The sequence below is a fragment of the Nothoprocta perdicaria genome, unplaced genomic scaffold (assembly GCF_003342845.1).
Source record: "Nothoprocta perdicaria isolate Ctin4 unplaced genomic scaffold, notPer1 scaffold_0, whole genome shotgun sequence".
In the NCBI taxonomy this organism is placed as follows: Eukaryota; Metazoa; Chordata; class Aves; order Tinamiformes; family Tinamidae; genus Nothoprocta; species Nothoprocta perdicaria.
Window position 1 is genome coordinate 12,644,627 of NW_020454092.1, and position 18,776 is coordinate 12,663,402.

The 18,776-nt window shown below is 49.3% G+C and overlaps 1 protein-coding gene across 1 annotated transcript in view; it reads left to right on the plus strand.

The window, feature by feature from the left end:
* The window catches only part of PTPRF (protein tyrosine phosphatase, receptor type F), a 259,306-nt gene that overhangs the window by 166,057 nt on the left and 74,473 nt on the right, over positions 1 to 18,776 (plus strand). The window contains exons 6-7 of the mRNA XM_026033302.1: positions 2,428 to 2,445; positions 10,900 to 11,010. Of these exons, the coding sequence (XP_025889087.1) occupies positions 2,428 to 2,445; positions 10,900 to 11,010 (129 nt within the window). The remainder of the gene's footprint in view (positions 1 to 2,427; positions 2,446 to 10,899; positions 11,011 to 18,776) is intronic.

Sequence of the window (18,776 nt, forward strand, 5' to 3'; positions counted from 1 at the left end):
TGTGTGCTGGGATTCACTGCTTTTGCAGGGACACCTGAGAGGGTGCCCAAGAGCTGCGTTGTCCTGTGGTGTGGGGTAGAGCAGGAGCCTGGGTCAAAGTGAGGGAGACTCAAGGAAAAGCCTTGTGCCCCCTCTGTAATGGATCCCTCAGAGTGAATGTCCTGACCACGCAAAGGTGAGAGAGACCCAGAACAAACCCGGAGCTAAATACAGCGAGTCTTGGCGCCTCCCGCCAGGGCTGCTGACATCCGGAGGCCAGGAGGATTGGGACTTAATGCAGGAAAAAAATGAGCTGGTCACACTTGTATCTTAGGGAATCTGTTTGAAGTGTGCAGTTATTCCTGGAGCACTGTGTAGACAGTGGCACTTTAGAGGAAGGGCTTAGCTTCTGCAGGGAGTCCACTTAAAGATGTGCTGCTTATCTTTCCAGTGCTAGGACAGAACAAGACACCCTGTTTTAGCTAGATGAGAGAGTCCTGTTTTCTGCCCCTTGGGCTTGGGCTTGAAGTCATTGTGCTGTTCCCGTGGGAAGTGACACACTGTGCTGATGCTTTTCTTAACTCTGAGAACTGTGAAAGGGGGCAGGGGAAGGCCCTAGACCAAACAGAACAAAAATATCATTTGGCAAACTTTCCAAAGAGGCAAAGCAAAGTAACCCTGTTTTCCAAGGCTGCGCTATTCCGTGCGAGTATGGGTAGAACTGCTCTGTCAAGGGTAACAGTAGTTACTAAGATAGATAAATAAGCAGCAGATTTATTATAGCACGGAAGAGATTACCCACAGATTCAGTGACTGCAGGATCTCTCCTGAAGCTTCAGTCATCTGTGGATAGGAAACATCAGAAAATATAACCAGACATAAAGTTAAAATGGGGTAATGTTGTCTAGGCGGAGGAAATTCTAAAATGAATAGTTTGAATTGCTGCTCCTGCTCAGAGAAAGGACTCTGCCTAAAGGAAGGGTAGTTAGGAAAGCAAAAGAATAAGTATAAATATTGTAATTACTTTCTAAGAGGCGAGTTAAACGTGCTTAAAATATGCCTTCTTTGTATTTACAGAAGTTCTTTTCTGTCTTTCTTTCCCATGGGGTGATCATTGTTGTGGATAATGGAATGAGCTGTAAATCTGAGATACACGACACTCTTGTATGCATACTGGTATTTATTAATCAATACACTGAACATGATTTGACACACTGTGTCCTGTTTAACCCTGTTTTTCTGTCTGTTTAAACTCCTCAGTTTTCTTTGGTAAGTGCTTGGTATTCAGATCCTACAAATCTGCATAAAACCAACACATACCATGAACTGCCTACAGATTCAATATGCATGAATCTCTCCCTTGTACTAACAGCCTTCATATGTGCAAAATAAGACCAAGGGGACAAAAGTGGGGACGAGAAGGGTTCCCTGCCAATTTGCCCAGCTGGAGCAGCTCCCCTTGAATGGTGCATCGTTACTGAGTGTGCACTGACCTCAGGACGCTGACCATTGGGTCCTCCACTTGCTAAACACGTTGACCCCGCAAAACRAACCTGTGCAGACTGTTGCAACAGATTAGCTGAATGGCATTCAGGGAGAAGCCCTCTTYATAACATGCTCTTCGTTATGGCATGTGAAATTATCCCTGGTGCCTTTTAAAGAGGRGTCAGGCCTGCTTTCTGCAGCTAACGTCCCAATCGGGCAGGAATGACGGCGGTCTGGCTGCTGGGCCATTGTTACAGCACCAGAAACTACTTCTCTTTCCTGTATGTCGAGTTAATTCTGCATGACACCAGTTCCTTTGCCAGAGGGAACCTGAAGCAAGGTTTAGGCGAATGTGGAGAATGGCTCCAAAGCGATTCGTTGCGCTCTCCCCTCAGTTTAACTTCTTGAAGCGAGCGGATTTTGTCCCACTGGTCATTCTAACCTCCAAGCCAAACCGCACCTAGTGCCCGCGACCATGCGCTTGCCACCCCTGCCGCCCCGCACACCCACGGGCACACACGGCCCCGCGCCACACGCACCCTCCTCTTCCTCCCGCAAGGAATGAAAGGGCCCTGCACCATCTCCCAGCGTGTCCTCCATCTCAGCTGCTTGCAACAGCCATGGGGGTGAATGCAAGTGGGTGAGGGCAGCCAGCAAGGCCACCCCTGCAGCCCCGTCCCCTTGGCGAGGCTGGTGGCGTTGGTGGCCGCTGCAGGGCTGGGTGCTGCCCTCCCAGAAGGGACACGAGCTTTACTAACCTCCTGAGAGTGTCACTCTGACTTTTATTGCACTATCAGTTGCTTTTTATTTACTCCTGTCGCGCTGATACAAAATCTAACTTAAAAAAAAAAAAAAAAAGAAAAAGAAAAAGAAACTTTCTGCTTTTTAGTTATTATTTTCTTCCTTTCCTCTCTGTACTAATGCTTCTCTCTAATCTTATTTGCATTCAAATTACCTCACCAGGTGGTACACCGATCAGAGGTAAGAATGCTGAAATGTGCCTCCAGTTGTCACGTCACTCCATCTCCTGTCTGCCTTGTCCTCTCTCCAGTGTTTCTCATCTCCAGCTTCTACTCTCAGCCCTAACTCTGCCAGCGCTCTCGCTCATCCGCACTCTCCCGCCAGTGTGTTTATTTTGGTTGATTTTTTCGCGTGACTTCTTGTAGACTCATCCATTGCGGTTCGGCACTGTTGGAAGGGGGTTATTTAAGGAAGGTTTGCAAGGTGGGAAGCGGCGCCCGGCCTGTGCCACATGGAAGGGTTGGTTTCTCCTGCGAGTGTCGGAGCTCCCGGCGCGGTCGCGGCCCCGGCAGCTCCGTGTCCCGCGGGAGTTGGCTGGATTGCTCTGGCGTGAGCTTAAGGAGGTAACATTTTCACAAGAGAACAGCCAGACGCTTCGCTCCTGCTGCTGACAGGCATGAAACTCTAATCACAAGGAGATGAATTCCCAAAAACTTGAGCAAAGCTGGCTCTGGGACGAGCAGTGGCTTTGTCCAAGTGTTTTGTGATGGCCTTTCAAGTGCACAAACCCTCTAACATGGCAGCAGAGAGGAGAACCGCTGCTCTAGGCCCAAGGACCCCCTTTCCTGCGCCGAACAAGCTGGTCTTGCTTTGTAGCATAAAGATTTGTTTTGAGTAAATGAATCAGAAACGCATCTGGCTGCTCTAAGGCTTCATTAATTAAACCCACCTACAGCTTGACAGCCTGGTGTGYACAGTCTCAGGCCAGTTTCTCACAGCCTGTATGCACCAGTAATGACTTTCCGAATGGAGTGTTGTTTTTCTAGCCTAAACACTTAAAGTTGTCCCTTTAGATTAACTTTAGTGTGTTAATCAGTGCTGCTTGGTAAGGCCCTTCGGAGTTCTCTTGTGATTGTGGTTACCCCTGTTGACTGACCCCTGGATTTCTTGATAGAAAATGACTACCACCTCCAGATCGACACAGCCTCATTTGTCCAGTTTCCCCCCTTCTCCCCTTCCCTCTCCCTTTTCACTGACTCACTGCTGGAAGTTAATAATCTGACTCTTTGGAACTGGTTCTGTTGCTGGGGGTTAATGTTTTCAGCTCCCGTTAAGTGATTTGCGAGCAAATGTGAATTGCCGTTTGATGTGTATTTGCATTAAGTTGCCTCTGTAGCAAATCTGGGTCAGGGAGAACGACTGCAAACCGTATTTTGATRTGAATGGGCTTACATATCTGTCATTCCTCCCCTCGGAACGCGCAGAGATTGACAGCTGTGATGTTACAAGCTCCTTAAACTATTTCTTCGTCTTCTATTCCTATTGCAAATCCTAAAGCGGAATGACAGATTGAATGCTCCGGAGYGGAGCGCCCGGAGCTGCCGGCGTTGCGCCCGGTGTGCCAGGGCCGCCGCGCGCTCCCGCCTCCCCGCGCTCCCTCCTTCCCTCCCGCCGTGCCTGATGACATTAGTGACTCAGCACCAGAACCGCGGGGATGCTCCATACGTCCTGCTTGGGAAGCGACCGCATCTCTGTGGAAAGAACCATYCATCTCATAAAGCATAAGCTCCCCGCACACTCCCCCCCCACACACCACCCCCGTTTGAGTCCTGATGAGGTATTTTAAGAATGTTCTTGACATTATTTAAAATATATGTGTCCTGTTTGAATGTCAGGGATGACATTTTTGGGAGAGCAAACAGGAGCCATGTGCTGCTCTCTGGCTTCTCCCAGAGGATTTCTGTCAGCCTAATGCCTTTTATTTAAAACGGAGGTCATTGCATTTCTRAAGATAACGACAGATTAGATGAAAGTGCTTGTATAATGGTGAGGTTATGTCCATGTGGAAGTGACTATTCTGCCATGTTCTATACCCAGCTGCACTCTTGTTCCTCAGGAAGGTAAGTTGGATGCTTTGGAAACCATTTGTTTGTCTGAAAGAAAGGGTGAACTAACGACTCTTAACGATCCCTTTTGGTAGCAAGGTTTGGGGAGAGGGGTGGCGTTGGGTTGGTTTAATTGCCACTGTGAGTGTGAGTGTTGACAGAAGATGGGTGTAGGAGGATCTGGGGAAATTCAGCCCTTAGTCAAGGAGCCTGTACAGGCCCAGTGGAAAACCCACTTCCAGGAAATGATATGGGATTAGCAAGAGAATAATCCAGGTAAAATTCTGCTGTGCAATTCTTACCAAACAGGATGAGATTTATCTGACTAACCACCTCTTTTGATCTTACCCCACATATTTGGCCCAAGAAACCTCTGGCTTCTCTAAAATGGGAGAAGATCCCATCTATAATTGAAGATCTCGGAGTTTAGCTTAACTCTTTACCCCTCAGGGGCTACCCTGCATAATAATTTAGGATAGTAATTTAATCTTAAAGTCTCTATTTGTGCATCAGGAAGACATGGAGCTGGCGAGCACCCATCCCGTTAGGCAACAGCCAGCTGCTTGGGGTGACCAGCAGATCATATCAGCAGCTCTGTGTTTGAGCAAGTTATTTTCAAAGCAGAAAATCAGATGTTCATTTCCATTGGGTTGGAATCGAACCAGCTCAACCTTTAGTGAAACCTGGCTGCTTTTGCCTGCCCCGGGCTGTAAGAGACAGCAGAGCACGGTTGTGTTTCAGGTGGGTGCTGGACCAGACAGGCATTATATCAGATGCACATGAGGAGGTAAGGCAACATCATCATCACAAGCATTATGCCTCTCCAGTCAGATTTATTTGTTACTGTTCTGTCACCACAGGAAATCTCTGAGGTTCCTGTACATAAGAGTATTTCTTCCCCACAGACGTCAGCGTAGCAGAGGTCTGTCTGAGTGAACGTTAGATCAGCTCACTTGGGTGTCAGAGCTGTCTGTCGGAGCAGACAGGTAAACACCCGCTCCGACTGCTGTACAGCGGCAGCTAAACCCTTCCCAGTATCAAGCAAACTGCTTTAGCTCCGGTACCTCCGTGCCATCCTGCATGCTGGGGTGTAAAGCTATCCAAGAGATTAGAGGGAGCTAAAAGAGTGTCTTCGCTGTCTGCTTTTCTGAGTGTGTGTTTGTACATCTGATTGCACTTTGTGTATGCTAGGATTTGCTTGTTTCTTGAGCTTTTTCAGTCACAAAAAAAAAAAAGAAAAAGAAGAAAAAACGACTTGGAAAGATGTGTTGCAGGAGCAGACAGTGTTGGGGAGAAGGTTGCCTGGGGTAGTGCCTAGAAAGGTTTGTAWTGCCGTGTTTTTGACTGCCTGGATTCAGCTGGACTCGTGACAGGCGCAGGGCCTTTGCTGCGCGGGGCTCGCTGCCGACACCGAGGCCCCGGAGACTCCCGGTCCCCGCGAGATCAGAGCGTCCTCGACCTGCTGCTTCCCGTGGCCTGGAGCCGCCGCCAGCTCTGCTCCCCGCCCCGGCGCTCCCGCTGCCCGCGAGAGGGATTCCCAGCCGCGCTGGCATCCGCAGCAGGCCCCTGTGTGCCCGTCACYGGGCTCACAGGCCTGAGGAGCCTGATGAGCACTCGCAATGAAAATATATTTGTAGTTATCTTGTTTGCATAATTGGCACCGCTCRTGGCTAGCGGAGGCGAGGTGCCTTCCTTTGCAGCAGCTGGGAGGTGCCACTCTTATGAATTGCAAAAACCTAATGAATATGGGAAATGCTGAAATGCTATTTTTATTATTAGTGTCTCTTAAGTGGTTTTGGTTCTTTGCATTTGTTACAGGCCCCATAACAGGTGTTGGTTCCGTCTTGGGGAGCAGCCTGGGTGGCAAATTCCAACCCTTCTGCTGTCCAGGCTCTCATGTTGTCCCTTTCTCCACCACGGTCACACTTCAAGGTTCTTGTCTGGTGCTGTCGTAGCTCTGGCCCCTGCTTCACAGATCTCCAGGTTTTATTGGAAGGATTATCCTTTTTCTGGGAGTGATTTTTTAGCAAAAAGGGGATTGGGATCCACCTCTGAGCACTAGCTGAAGGAGTGACTAAGAATGCTGCTTGAGGAAGAGTCAGGTGGTATTTCTGCAGAGGGTGTTGATGGGGTAGGAGGAGAGAGATGGAGGTTGGGKTAGCCACATGCTGTAGCATGCAGGATGGGGAAAATACACCTATTTTCAGCTGCCTGAGAGAAAGGGCCTTGGTCCAGTAGCTGGGTTCATTCCCATCTGCACTGCAAGTCCTTTCTGTCCTTAGATCAGTGTTGTGACAGCAGCCTGTGTCCTCTGGCTCTATGAAGCTTCAGGGAGCTGCTTCCAGTGTGAGGGACAGAGCTCCAAGCCAACCAGGAGAGCCCCAAGGGCTGTCCAGCTTGGCTCCTGTCTCATGCTTAGAGGCTGTTCGTGCTTTCCTTCCCTGATGGAGCAGGATTTCACAGAGATCAGTTTGTGGCTCAGAGCTTTTTATATTTGATGTGTCACCTAAAGCAGTGACAAGTCCTCTGGGGCAGAGCAGATCCAAGGGCTCCCCACGGGCCTGCCAGGGAGGGCCCTGACCACCATCTGCCTCCCCGTGCTCTGCACTGTGCACTTTCTAAATGCTTCATTTAAGCACTGTCACTGCAGCTAAGGATTTTGTCTGAGCACAAGTATATTTGAATAGATAAGTATCTTGGAGAGCTGCTATCGGGGCTGTTGTCAGTGCCTAAATTTAAAGAGCAAAAGAAGAATCTCAGAGAGGAGGGAAGGGACTGGCAGGGAGATACCAGCACAGAGGAGCTACGAGGGACTTGTCTGTCAGCGGGACGTGTTTCTGCCCTCAGCTCCCGAGCCTTGTCACTCTTCTCCCTGCTGCTGGAGAGCAGCCAGGGGTTTTGCTGAGGAGCTGCAGTCTCTGATACACTGAGACACGTTATCAGGCCCGGATCTGATCCATGTGAGACACCGACGTGTCGTTGCAGYGCAGCCAGGCTCGGCTGCCCGCGCCGCTGCCGAGGCCTCGCTGTGCCCGGGGCTGCTCCTGCAGCTTGGCAGGCAGAGCTTCCCCACGGGGTCCTGCTGCAGACCCCTCTGCGAGCTGCTCGCGGCCCCTCTCCGTCCCTGTGTGTAAATGGTCCTCGCTCATCTGCTGGAGCTGGGCGCTGCCTGGTTGCRCGTCAGGGCTCTGCCGCGCAAATGAGGAGCTGGCACTTGGCTCAGAAGCACTTGAGGGGTCCAGATAAGTCTGCTCTAATATCCTGTGTGAGCAAGACCTTACTCAGCGACTTTCGCAACATAAATCCCACTCTATGGTACGAAAATAAATCAGCCTTCTTCCCCTGGTTTGCAGAGGCACAGCAGACTGCAGGACGAGCACTTGGCAGAGCTAGAATAGAAATCAGGTCTCTGCGTTCCCAGGTCTCTGCTCTTGTCAAAGCAAAGAATTCCTTGTGCTCTTGAGGGTCTTCGGATACCGCTTCTGCAACCCTTAAGGTGGCAGCTGCTCAGGACTTGGTTCTACCTTTCATGTGGGTCCATTCATCCTAGAGCKTCTCCAAGAGCTCTTCTCTGGGATGGCCAAGCTCCTGCGTTTGGAGCATTTCACAGTCCAGGAGTTTTTCCCAAGGCTCAGGTGTGTGGTGTGGTTTTCGTTTTGTTTTTGTCTCCGACTTTCTGATCCTGCCTACGTCTCAGTTGCCAAACTTTGTTGATAAGTGTCAGTACCCCTCAGATACCCTGCCCCTTCTGTTGCCTATGGCTTAGTTGTAGGCTGTCCTTTGAGAAAACAACCTCTATAGCCCTTGCGACTGCTGTTAGTGTGCCYTGATGCTTCTGTTTCTGCTAGCTGTTAGCTATGCTGAGCTCTCTATGAATTATTTTCTGGTTCTCTTTTCAGTTGAAGGCTTCGCTTTGACCTCGCTCTGCTTTCTGGCTTCTTTCTTGCTCCTGACGTGCTATAGTTTGGACAGCGAGGCCAACCCAAATACAGCACTTGCCGAATGTCTCTGAGCAGTTTGTAGACAGTTGTTGACATAAGTTTCATGTTTGTTCTGTGATTCCCATAACCAGTCTGTGTGCGCTCTGGCTGCTGAACTGACAGGCAATAATGACATATAATCTGCAGCTCTCTCCTGCCTTCATTTTCTTCATCCTTTTCTGTTGTTTCCTTCTCTCCCCAGCACTGATGTTAGAGAGGAAAAAAAAGTAGTTTGGCCAACTGACAAATTTAAGAGCCATGGTGACCCCAGGATGCCATGTATATAAAGGATATAAATCCTGGTGTCGTGTGTTAGGTGTCTAAAAGGGATGCAGCAAAAGGTATGTCCTCACTGCAGAATTACCTAGGGATCTTACCTGGGAATTACCTGCCAGCTCTTTCCTAGGCAGATGCCGCTGCCTGTCACCAGCCTTTGGGGGAAAGGGGAGGAAAAGCCATGGAGCGGGTGCTTGTCCAGAATCCCAAGCCGCATGGAGAGCTGAGCCGCAGAGGCTGCTGCTCGCGGGCTCCGTGCTGCAGCCACCGCTGCTGCCAGACGAGCCCAGTGCGAGCGTGCAGAGCGGGCTCCGATGCCAGCGGTGCCCACGGAGTAATGAACAGAAAGGAAGGAGGGGAGAACGCACGGCAAGTTCCAGGAAGATCCTCCTGACAGAGAGCATAACCAGGCCGTGGCATAAATTCCTGCAGGAAGTGGTGAAAGGCCGATCACTTAGCACATTTAAAATGGGATTGGACAGAGCACAAGTACATTTACAACAGGGAGCGATCCTGCCCTGGCCCCCGGGGAGGCTCGAGATAACCTAATAGGGCTTTCCCATTGCTAGATGCTCCGGTGCTCGGCAGCCGGTCGCTGCCAGGAAGCCTCGTGCTGCTCCGCCGCCTGTCACGCCGCTGTCACTTGCAGGCGTTTCTCACGTGCAGATATTCGTCGTTCCCCCTGGAGAAAGCAGCAGAGCTCCACAGGCTGAGGGGGTCCGGACAGCACCAAGGATGCTCCCTGGAGCATCTAGGGAAGGAKGGCAGCTCCTGTAGGTGGAGGGACTTCTGCAGCCGAGTGTTCTCTGCCTTCCTGCAGCCCCCTTTCCGGCGCTAATGCAGCAGCAGGGAGGGCTCTGCACATCACTGCTGTTAAATGGCAGAACCCGGGGAAGTTCATTTTTCCCCATGACTTATAGACTTACGCCACAGTCGCAATTTATCCTTCTGAATAATGTAGGTGGCTGTGGTTGGTTCACATTAGTTTTCCTTCTGTTCTGATGATATGAAAAAGTGAGTTTGACCTCCACAGCTTGAACCTGCAAGAAAAGAGAAGGGAATTTCAGCAGCTGTTCTGAGTGCCATGCTCCGTGGTCATTTTGAACCGTGGCAGGCGGAAATGAGTTCAGATCCTTACAAGCAGAGGAGTTAATATTTTCTCTCAGTTCAGTACATGGTTTGTGAGCAGAGCACCCTTTTTACAAGCAACCCTAACCAGGATCTGAGCGCTCGGCGGTGCTTCGGAAACGGTTCCTGCGTTGCCTGGGGGAGCGGGCTGAGCAGCAGCCACTCGGTGCCTGGCAGTGCCAGGTTGCTGCCGTCTGCATCCCACCTCTTGCTTTTTCTTCACCATCTTTCAGCCTCCGTATGGGGCCCAGTTAGTGGGGATTAGATGTGACCAGTCTTTCGTGCTGGATGAGAAGCAGCTGGATGAAAGAGCAGCCGTGCAGGCCAGCTGGCACTGGGCACGGCCGGGCCCGGCGAGCAGATGAAAGGCACGTTAGCTCAGCTTGCGTGGTGCCCCTCGTAGGCCTCCCTGTGTGCAATCCTGGCTGCTCGGGTGATTAGCACAATYACTGACTGGGGTCAGGCCCTGGGGAACCTGGAGCTGGTGCTGAGCACAGGGGAGGGCGGCTCTCACGGGGGCTCCGCGCSGCAGGACGTGTGTACTGCATTTGTGTACATCTCTCATGTCACAGACGGAATTTTGGACCATTTACATCATTGTAATCGAAGCTGAAAGGCCGAGGAGATCACTGACACGGAGGAGGTTCACAGAAGGCCACGTGGTTCTGAGAAGGGAGCATCTGTGGGAAGGAGGGTGGTGAGGTGGGGGAGATGGGGCTCTGCCTGCAGGAAGGCCACAATTTGTTGGGTACTTGCAAGGCTTTGTGTGTAGCAGATAAGAAACAAACAGCTGCAGTTAGTGGGCTTTGTGCTCTGCTGTTTTGATTAAAGGCTTATTAAAGGTCCTTTTATTAGACAGGAGTCCCATACCAAGCTGTAATTAATATGTGTGTATGTGTATGTTTTTTCCTTTTACTGAAGCAATGAATGTAAGTAGTTGGGGCGGCTGGAAATGCATCAGTAACTGGTTCCCCGTGCATTAAAAAATTAACAATAATAAACTTCAGAAGCACCTGCCAGCAGAAGCGCTGTGGCTTGCGGCTGCATGGTGGTACCCAGTGGGTCCAGGGAGCAAGAGCACAATATATTTATCCAGGAAGATACTTTCAAAGTGTGGGGCATGGCCTTCATCTTCTGAGGCTTGTCTGCTTGGTGCCCAGCTCCGCCATAACCTGAATCATCTCTGTGGTCTTGTTTGTGCACAGGAGCTCTGCAAATAGAGAACAGCGAGGAGTCGGACCAAGGCAAATACGAGTGTGTCGCGACCAACAGCGCGGGAACCCGCTACTCGGCCCCGGCCAACCTCTACGTTCGAGGTAAGAGCAGCCTCTGCCAAGGGGGGTCACTCTGCCTGCCCAGAGTGTGTCCCTGGCTTCACGCCCAGATCACGCTTTCTGCATTGTGTGACACGGCCTTTTTTTGCTCAAAAACAAGCAAATTGAGTTTAAGGGCGTCTTTGATTCACTGTGGGTCTGATTCAGGTTTGCTGGAAATTCATTTTTGCTGTTTATATGGTGTTACAGCAAATGCTGAAAGAAGGGCAGGATTGGAATTCCTTTCCTCCTTAAACTCCTTAACTTGGTGTCACAATTATTTTAATTGGGAGCAAGGGGTGCTTAATCCTCTTTGTCTAAACCAACCTTTGGTGGAGAGACACAAAACAGGTCACGCTTTGATGATCCAAAGGTGCTCAGCAAGTGGGGGAGCGGATATTTAGACATTGCTCTGGAATGTGTATCTTTAAAAACTGAGGAATGGAACAGCTTTTTGGAGATGTCCTAATCCATCTTCTCTGCATCAGTGACTGAGCCTCTGGGTATTAATGGCTCACACTGGGCACCTGCTGGAAATTAGCTGCAGYTCATGTAAAATGACTCTCTAATGGTAGTTGTATCGCTGATTTAAAACTATTTTCAACATACCAGAAGAACTAAGTTTTATATTAGGACAGTTTCTTGACATTTTTTTCCCCCTACATTACAGGTGTTTGGGTTAGCTTGGAGAAACACAAGGGCTAAATCCTGCATATGCTTTCAGCAAGAAAAAAGCAGGCTTCCTCCTATGAAACTCTTATAGCTAGAGTCACTAGTCAGAAAGCCCTAGGAAATGTAGTTTTTAATTTTCCCAAGAAGAAAAAAATTCTTATGCTGGTGCTACCYGTTGTTTATTAGGAAGTTAGAAGCAAATTTAATTTCCACATCGTAGATGAACTGTTTAATAGTAAGATCTCACCTTCATTTCTTCTCTCCTTTGAAGAAAAAAAAATGCAATCTTAAAAGCTGTGTATGCCCTGGTTAGTACAGAAAGAGGGCATGAGAATGATTAAGTCTTCACATGCTGTGTGTTTGCTTTTAGGGGTGGCTTCTGCTATTGTCGTCTTTGCTTATGGTGGGGGAGTGCTTTTTTATTTTGCAGCCTAATTTGGATTATAAAAGTCTTCAGAAGGCTGAAGTATCCAATTAAGCATATTCAGAAGATGAAGCTATATCTGTGCAATGGAATCACTCATTTCACTCTCACAATGTAATTACGGATGGCTTTAAACTCCCTGTATTCTTGCAAGTTCATTTTTCAGGCAAGCTGTACTAAAACACCTACCAGATTGTCATTTTTCACTCAAAGGGAAAGGGCTTAGTTACCAGGTTGTTGCACAGGTCTGTGTGGACACCCAACCATTTTGCTGCAGTATTTGGGATTGTTTTGTTTTCTGTGACATGCTCAGACTTTCATCGCTCCTGTTTTCTATGGAGGTATGGCTGGATATGGGCACAGTAGCTTCAAGAGGTGGAAATGCTTAAAACCTTCTGTTTTCTCTCTAATTTATGCTCTTTATTTAGCATGTGAAACCCATAAAACTGAGGAGTGTGCTGAATTTTACACTTGGCCTGCTGCTCAGTGAGTTTCCCCTCCTTGGTTTGTGCTGGGTATGGTCCTTGGATGGGCTGCACATGGGAGAGGATCCCGATGTTCAAGGGAGAAAACATGTTCTTAGACATACGCCTTGCTGTTAACCATCACTTTCTCTATGCATAAATTTTTGGAAGCAGCCTTTTTATTGCACATAATCTTTACAGTGTCAGTCTCCAGCCTGCCTGAGCCTGATAAAGCCCTGCTGTATATAAAAGACAGGATACTCCATAAATTATTAGCAGATGAAAATCACTGTACATGCTATGTCCTAGATGGTGTTTATGCTTGCAGTTTCTGATATCTAATGTTCTACAAACAAAATATGATATCATTACTATAATAGTTAATGACATCCCAAAGTCAGTCAAACCAAGGACAGTATTTATCTCTTTAACAAGCAAGGAAAATATGAAAATGCCTTAATTTCTCAGGCCTGAGGTGCACATTAAAAGAATCCCTGGCTTTTCTACTTGCGATTGTCCTACAGTGTTGTTATTAAAAGGTTCAGTGACTTCCAGCAGGATCTTTAGAAAGTACCCACATCTTTGTGAGAGAAGACGTTAATTAATGCTAAATTACAGGGGAGTTAAGTGTTGCAGCTGCACCACTGCTGCATGGTGGGTTCACACTCATTGACCTTCTTACGGTGAATGCCCAAGAAGGTGGCCGCTCACTGCATTGCTTGTCCAGTACTTCCATGAGCAGCAGTATTAATTTTCACCCTATGTAATTCCCAGAAGTGCTCTGTCTGATCTCATTTACAGACTCTTCTGTTTTTTTCTTTTTAAATATTTGTGTTATTTGTTTGCCCCTTGACGCTTAGGATTTGGGTTTTGATCGCGTTCTCCCTTTGCAGCCTGCCAGGTAACCAGCGTGGGGTGCGCGTTGGGAAGCACGGGCTCCTTAGCACCTTCAGCATATTTCTCATGGCTACAAAGGAAGATGCTGGGTGCTGAGAAAGAGCATCCAGGCAGTGCTCAGGGCTTCCCATATCAATGAAAGAGGAGGAAGGAGCAGGCTATACCAGCGCCTCACCTCTGAGAATCCTTCCGAGCCTGCACAGATGGACTTCATTAAAAGTTAAAACATTTCCACACCAGGGATTTGTAAAGGAAAATGGATGCATTTTCCTTGAAGCTATTATTTTCATCTTACTAACTGGGCTGAAAAACAACCCTCAAGAAGCATTCTGCTGCTGAGCCGACGGCTCTGTGTGTCGGTGGCCGCAGAGCTGGGACGGCTGCTCCCGCTGCGCTCATTGCTCAGACTGCCGGGCATGGGGGGCCACGGGCAGCCTGGGCACTGCCAGGGGAGCACGAGCAGCACGGAAGGCCAGGGCAGTGTGGGCAGCATGGCCTGTGCAAGGGATGCAGGACACATCCATGTCACGCCAGCGCGGACACGCCTGGAGATGCTGCATCCAGAGCCGCGTTTCCCACCACGGAGGTGCGCGCATCCACTCGCGGTCCGTGGCCACAGGTACCGTGCTGCCTCAAAGCCCTGATTAGATTTGGGACTTGGTGGTGCTGCAAGGGGAGGGGAAGGGAATGGAAACATATGGAGGAAGTGATTTCTCTAATGCAGAGAGCTTACTGTCTAATTTAGCAACAAAAATCCAAGGAGTTGATTCAGGACGTATGAGAAATTGATTGAAGAGGAGAAGGGAGATTGGACCTAGCGTGGGAAAAAAAAAGGTTCTGTCATTTCCCTGCAATCCCCAGGAGTGGAGTGTAATGGCACTGCTTCCCCTAAGCCTTTGGATTTGTATGAACACATTTCACTCTGGCTTTGCCTGCAGCCTTTAAAGGAAGGCCATTTTAAACTGGAATGTTGCCTCTGCCCCCGACTTCCAAGCTACTAGGTCAGGCTGTGGTAAATAGAACTGGCATTACTGCAAAAATCTGTACTTTGTTGGTCTTTTGAAAGGCCAGACTTGTGTTGAATTTGGCAGAGGGAAAACTTGCTTAGAGTCTGAAGTTTTATTTGCAAAGTTTCAGTAAGGAGCCATCACCCAAAATGGAAAGGAGTGTGGCTCTGTCCCTAGCATCCCTTTCCCGGCCTTGGCAGGGTTTTAGGCTTGAGGCCTTGGTGGCAGCCCAGGCCCAGACTGGGTAGGAGCTCACTGAGGTGGCTGTGTGCAGCTATGCAATGCTCGCTGCAGTAGGGACCTTGTGTAAATAATAATAATTCTGAATGACTGGCATAGGCCTGGAGCAACAAGACTTGAAGCCTTTAAAAAGGACATTTTGTGCTTATATAATATTAAAACAGCTAAAATAGCAGCAATCAAAGTTCGAGGGTATTTCCAGCAGAGGACAGTGGTCAAACAAGCAGTGATCAAAACCCAGGGTTCCTGAAGAGAGGCTAGGTAAGAGGGAACCCGTTTCTTTGCAAGCCACAGCAGCATGGTCAGTTAAACGTGCTGGCTGGGCAAGTCGCTTGAGCAGAGAGGGGCCCTGCCAGTGCTCAAGGGTCAGCGGCAACTGCAGCCAAGCAAAGCCCCACAGAGGAGATGCCTCGGTGAGAGGAGATGCCTGGGTGACAGGCAACACGGACAGGCCGGGGAGTGAGAGCCGGTGACCCGGAGTGCTGCCTTGGGCAGACACATCTGGACCTAGAACAGAAGCAGAGCGGGTCTGAGGTAGCAGCTGTGGAGGAACAGTCAGTGGGCAGCCGCGCTGGCTGAGCAGGGAGGAAGGGACACGGGCTGTGATCTCCACACAGCAATATATTCCCCAGAGCAGTGACCTTTCAGTGAACAAAGTGCACTCCCTTTTACAGCATTGTCATATTTTTAATGGCAGTTCATCAGACCCCTTGCTGAAGCTGCTGCTGTAACTCAAGCCAGATGCCCCTTGCCCAGTTTCTGGCCGGCTCGTGCAGGGTCTTGCTCCTCAGCCAGCTCTCCGAGCAGAGACACCCGACACATTTTCTCTTCCCCGCCTATTCCTGTGGATATTTTTGTTACATTTTCTCCTGGAGTGAAAAGTATTCACCTCAGTGTTTCTATGAGCATTTTGCTCTGCCATAATAATTATGATTGTTGCTTAATAAATAATAGTTTTTTGCCCTTTTCCCAGCACTTTACATCTGAAGATTTCAATGTGCTTTACACAACTGAGCTCAGCAAGCTCAACAATTTTATTCCTTGCACAGCCTTTTCATGGTTAAAAGTGCAATGCAAGACTCAATCTGATTATTTGCAACGTGACCTTTATGGAAAATAGAAGCAGGCTGGCTGAGTGCGTGATAACGCAACACGGAAATGGGCTTGGAAACCTATTTCCCCCTCCATCCCACGTGATGTCTGTAGAACAATTAGGCATGCCTGTCCATGCTCACTAAATGCCCATTCCCTCCCCTCCCGTATCCCCTTGCATAAAGGGCTCGGCAATCCATCTCTGGTGTGCTGAGATTTTTCCATTCTTAATTGCATTTGGGCATGTATGTGTGTGCACTGTGAATGGGAAAGGATGGTTGGGTGCCCTGAGCATCCTGTCTCCCTCTCTAGGAGGGAATATACTCATCACTGTGGCATGAGAACATTGTTCATCGCATATAATGGGAGGTTGTCTTATTCTCATGTAATCTGGCGTAAAAAAGACAATCTGTCCTTTTGTCCCTCTATATCTCTAAAAGCTGCAAAAAATAAAATTCGATTATGTGGAGTCCTTGGAACACAAGATGTGCTTTTGGAGATAAGCGGGAGCAGGTTCAGCCCCCTCTGGATTTTTTTAACCTCTGTGTCTTTTCGATTACAAAGTCTTTGGGCTTGCCTTTATACTGGTGTTTTGCATGGCACCGGAGTGCTTTCAGCACAGGACAGATGCTGGTAGTTCCCAGCAGAATTGCAAAGCCAATTTGGATAATGAACTTTCTTGTTGCTTTTAGGGGAGTATTAACTGCTCACTCTGGAAAGCTTTAGGAATCTGCTGCTTTGTTTGAGAGAGCGATCTAAACTCTGACCCGTGCATTCACACCCTGGCCACAGCCCCCTGCCCTGCTGCAAGGCCCTTACGGCCAAGAACACACAAAAGCAGAGCCTCCCACGAGCCCAGACTGCAGCCAGCTGCTGTGCTCGGAGTGTTGCTGCTTCTGCATGGGATGCACGCGTCTGTGGCAGGTAAAAGCCGGATCCGAGCAACGTGGGGATTCCTGTGGGCAGAGCACTGGAGCCACCGGCAGTCGGGACTGGCCAGCCCAGCTCTGATGCGGCCCCGCTCTTTGCTTCTCTGCTGTCTCCACTTGRATCTCAAAACAAAGCCGTTTTATCCATACGGAGCTGGCTGTCCCTTGCTGGCAATTCTGCTGTGACTTCCCTTTTYAGTCGTGCACCAAGACCCGTGTGGCCACGTGAGCCGTCGGGCAGCCCCGGTTCCCAGCAAGGAGCTGGTCTGGGTTCGCAGTGGGGATACGCGGGGTGTCCCTCCTGGAGCCCTCTCTCCCTGCACGGGGCAGCTGGCACTACAGCACTGCCTGTCGCTGCTCGGTGTCCTTTGTTCTGTAAAAAGGTGAGAAACCCATAGATAAAACGTGATTCTTAATTTAGGAGTGACATGGATAAAGAACTGGAGATAAGGGAGGATGTGAATGGGATCTGTAAGGAGATGAAACTTTCAATTTACCATTTATCAGTCTTTTTTTCTCAGATAAAGCAGCAGCTATTTAAGCATTAACTACATGAAAGAGGGGAGAACTTTCTGTCCAGGTGTTCCTTCCCTCTATGCAGCTGTTCCAAAATACCCTGCTACTGTTTTTTATTCCCCATAAGCCACTAATATAATTAGAGATTAAGAGATAATCCAGCAATTAGTGACAAATAGCCGGCCCTAAACGTGTTCCTGTTTGACAGGCTGGAAAGTAATCTGTTTGAGTTAGCGTGTTCCACACGTGTCTCCTCACCTTCCCGCTGTAATCTGAAGTGTCAACACGCTGGGAAAGACCCCATCGGCGCAGCACCCGCTGCGCRCGCCCTGCCAGCCCCGCTCCCCGACAGGATTCCCACGAGGAAGCCGACGGCGAGTCCGGAGCGCGGGAGGCGAATCCTGAGTGTTGGGAAGAGCTGAGCAGGAGGCCGGGCGCTCGCTGCCCGCTGAGAGCTCCACGCTCCCTTGCGCCTCGCCGGCCGCTGGCAGCCCAGCCTGGTCTGTATAGTGATGGTGATGGTTCAAATCCAGTCCTCTAAGCACTGGGAACGGCCGCCTGCTCTCTGCACTGTATGATACCACATGCTGTGCTTTAATTTGCAGTTTTTCTGCTGGAAAGCAAATTCCTCCCCCCAACTTCTCCTTCCCCCATCAAAAAAGTGACTCATAAGCAGTCTTAGCTCTCCAATCCACTTTTGTATTCTCTCAGCGAGGGTTCGATTACAGCCGATACGCCACAGATCTGTAGCTGGAGTGAGGTCACTCCTGCTAAAGAAATAAGATCTCCTTTGTCTGTAAGGAAAATGCAACTAACCTTCTACTGTCTCTCCCACAGGAACAAAATCTGGGACCTCCTCAATTCTCTCTGGGTGTTTTTGTCCTTCTGATTTCTTGTCCATCTCTCACTCACAGCACAGTGTGCCCATAAGGCTCTCCCGAAAGTGAGCCCAGCTGAGACTGTACATGTCTATCAATTGCCTAATACCTCTGCTGCATTTAGCTCTTTGTTTGGAGAGGGGGAGCAGCTCTTCATGATAGAAGATTTTCCATTCACCACTTGGAACATTTCTTTCATCCTTGACGAGTTTCCGATCTACATGTATATGCTCTTCCTAGCGTGTGGCCAAGGGGTTTGAAGTGCCTTTGCCATCGTCCTGACAGTCGGATGGGCGCGCGGGAGCGCGTGACRCCTGTGTAGTGCAGTCCCTTGCCGTGTGCGTGTGTGTACGTGCCGTTTGCACAAGTAAATCCATGGCTGTGAGTACGTGTGGGAGCGCGGGCCGGAGCGCCCCGGCGCGCAGCGCTGGCCGTGCCGAGTCGTGCCTGACCTCTGTAGTCTTGTCTTGTCGTTTCAGTGGTGTGCGGACACATGAAGCTTGGCCTGTTTTTACTCTCTGTGTTTTTCCTTGTCTTTTTTTATTCCCTCCTCATCTTCATCGCACTCTGCCATCAAACAAAACAAACTTTCATCTCTCAGATCAGCGAGAAGGTTGGTCCTTTTCACTTCTTATCCATCTACAGTACGC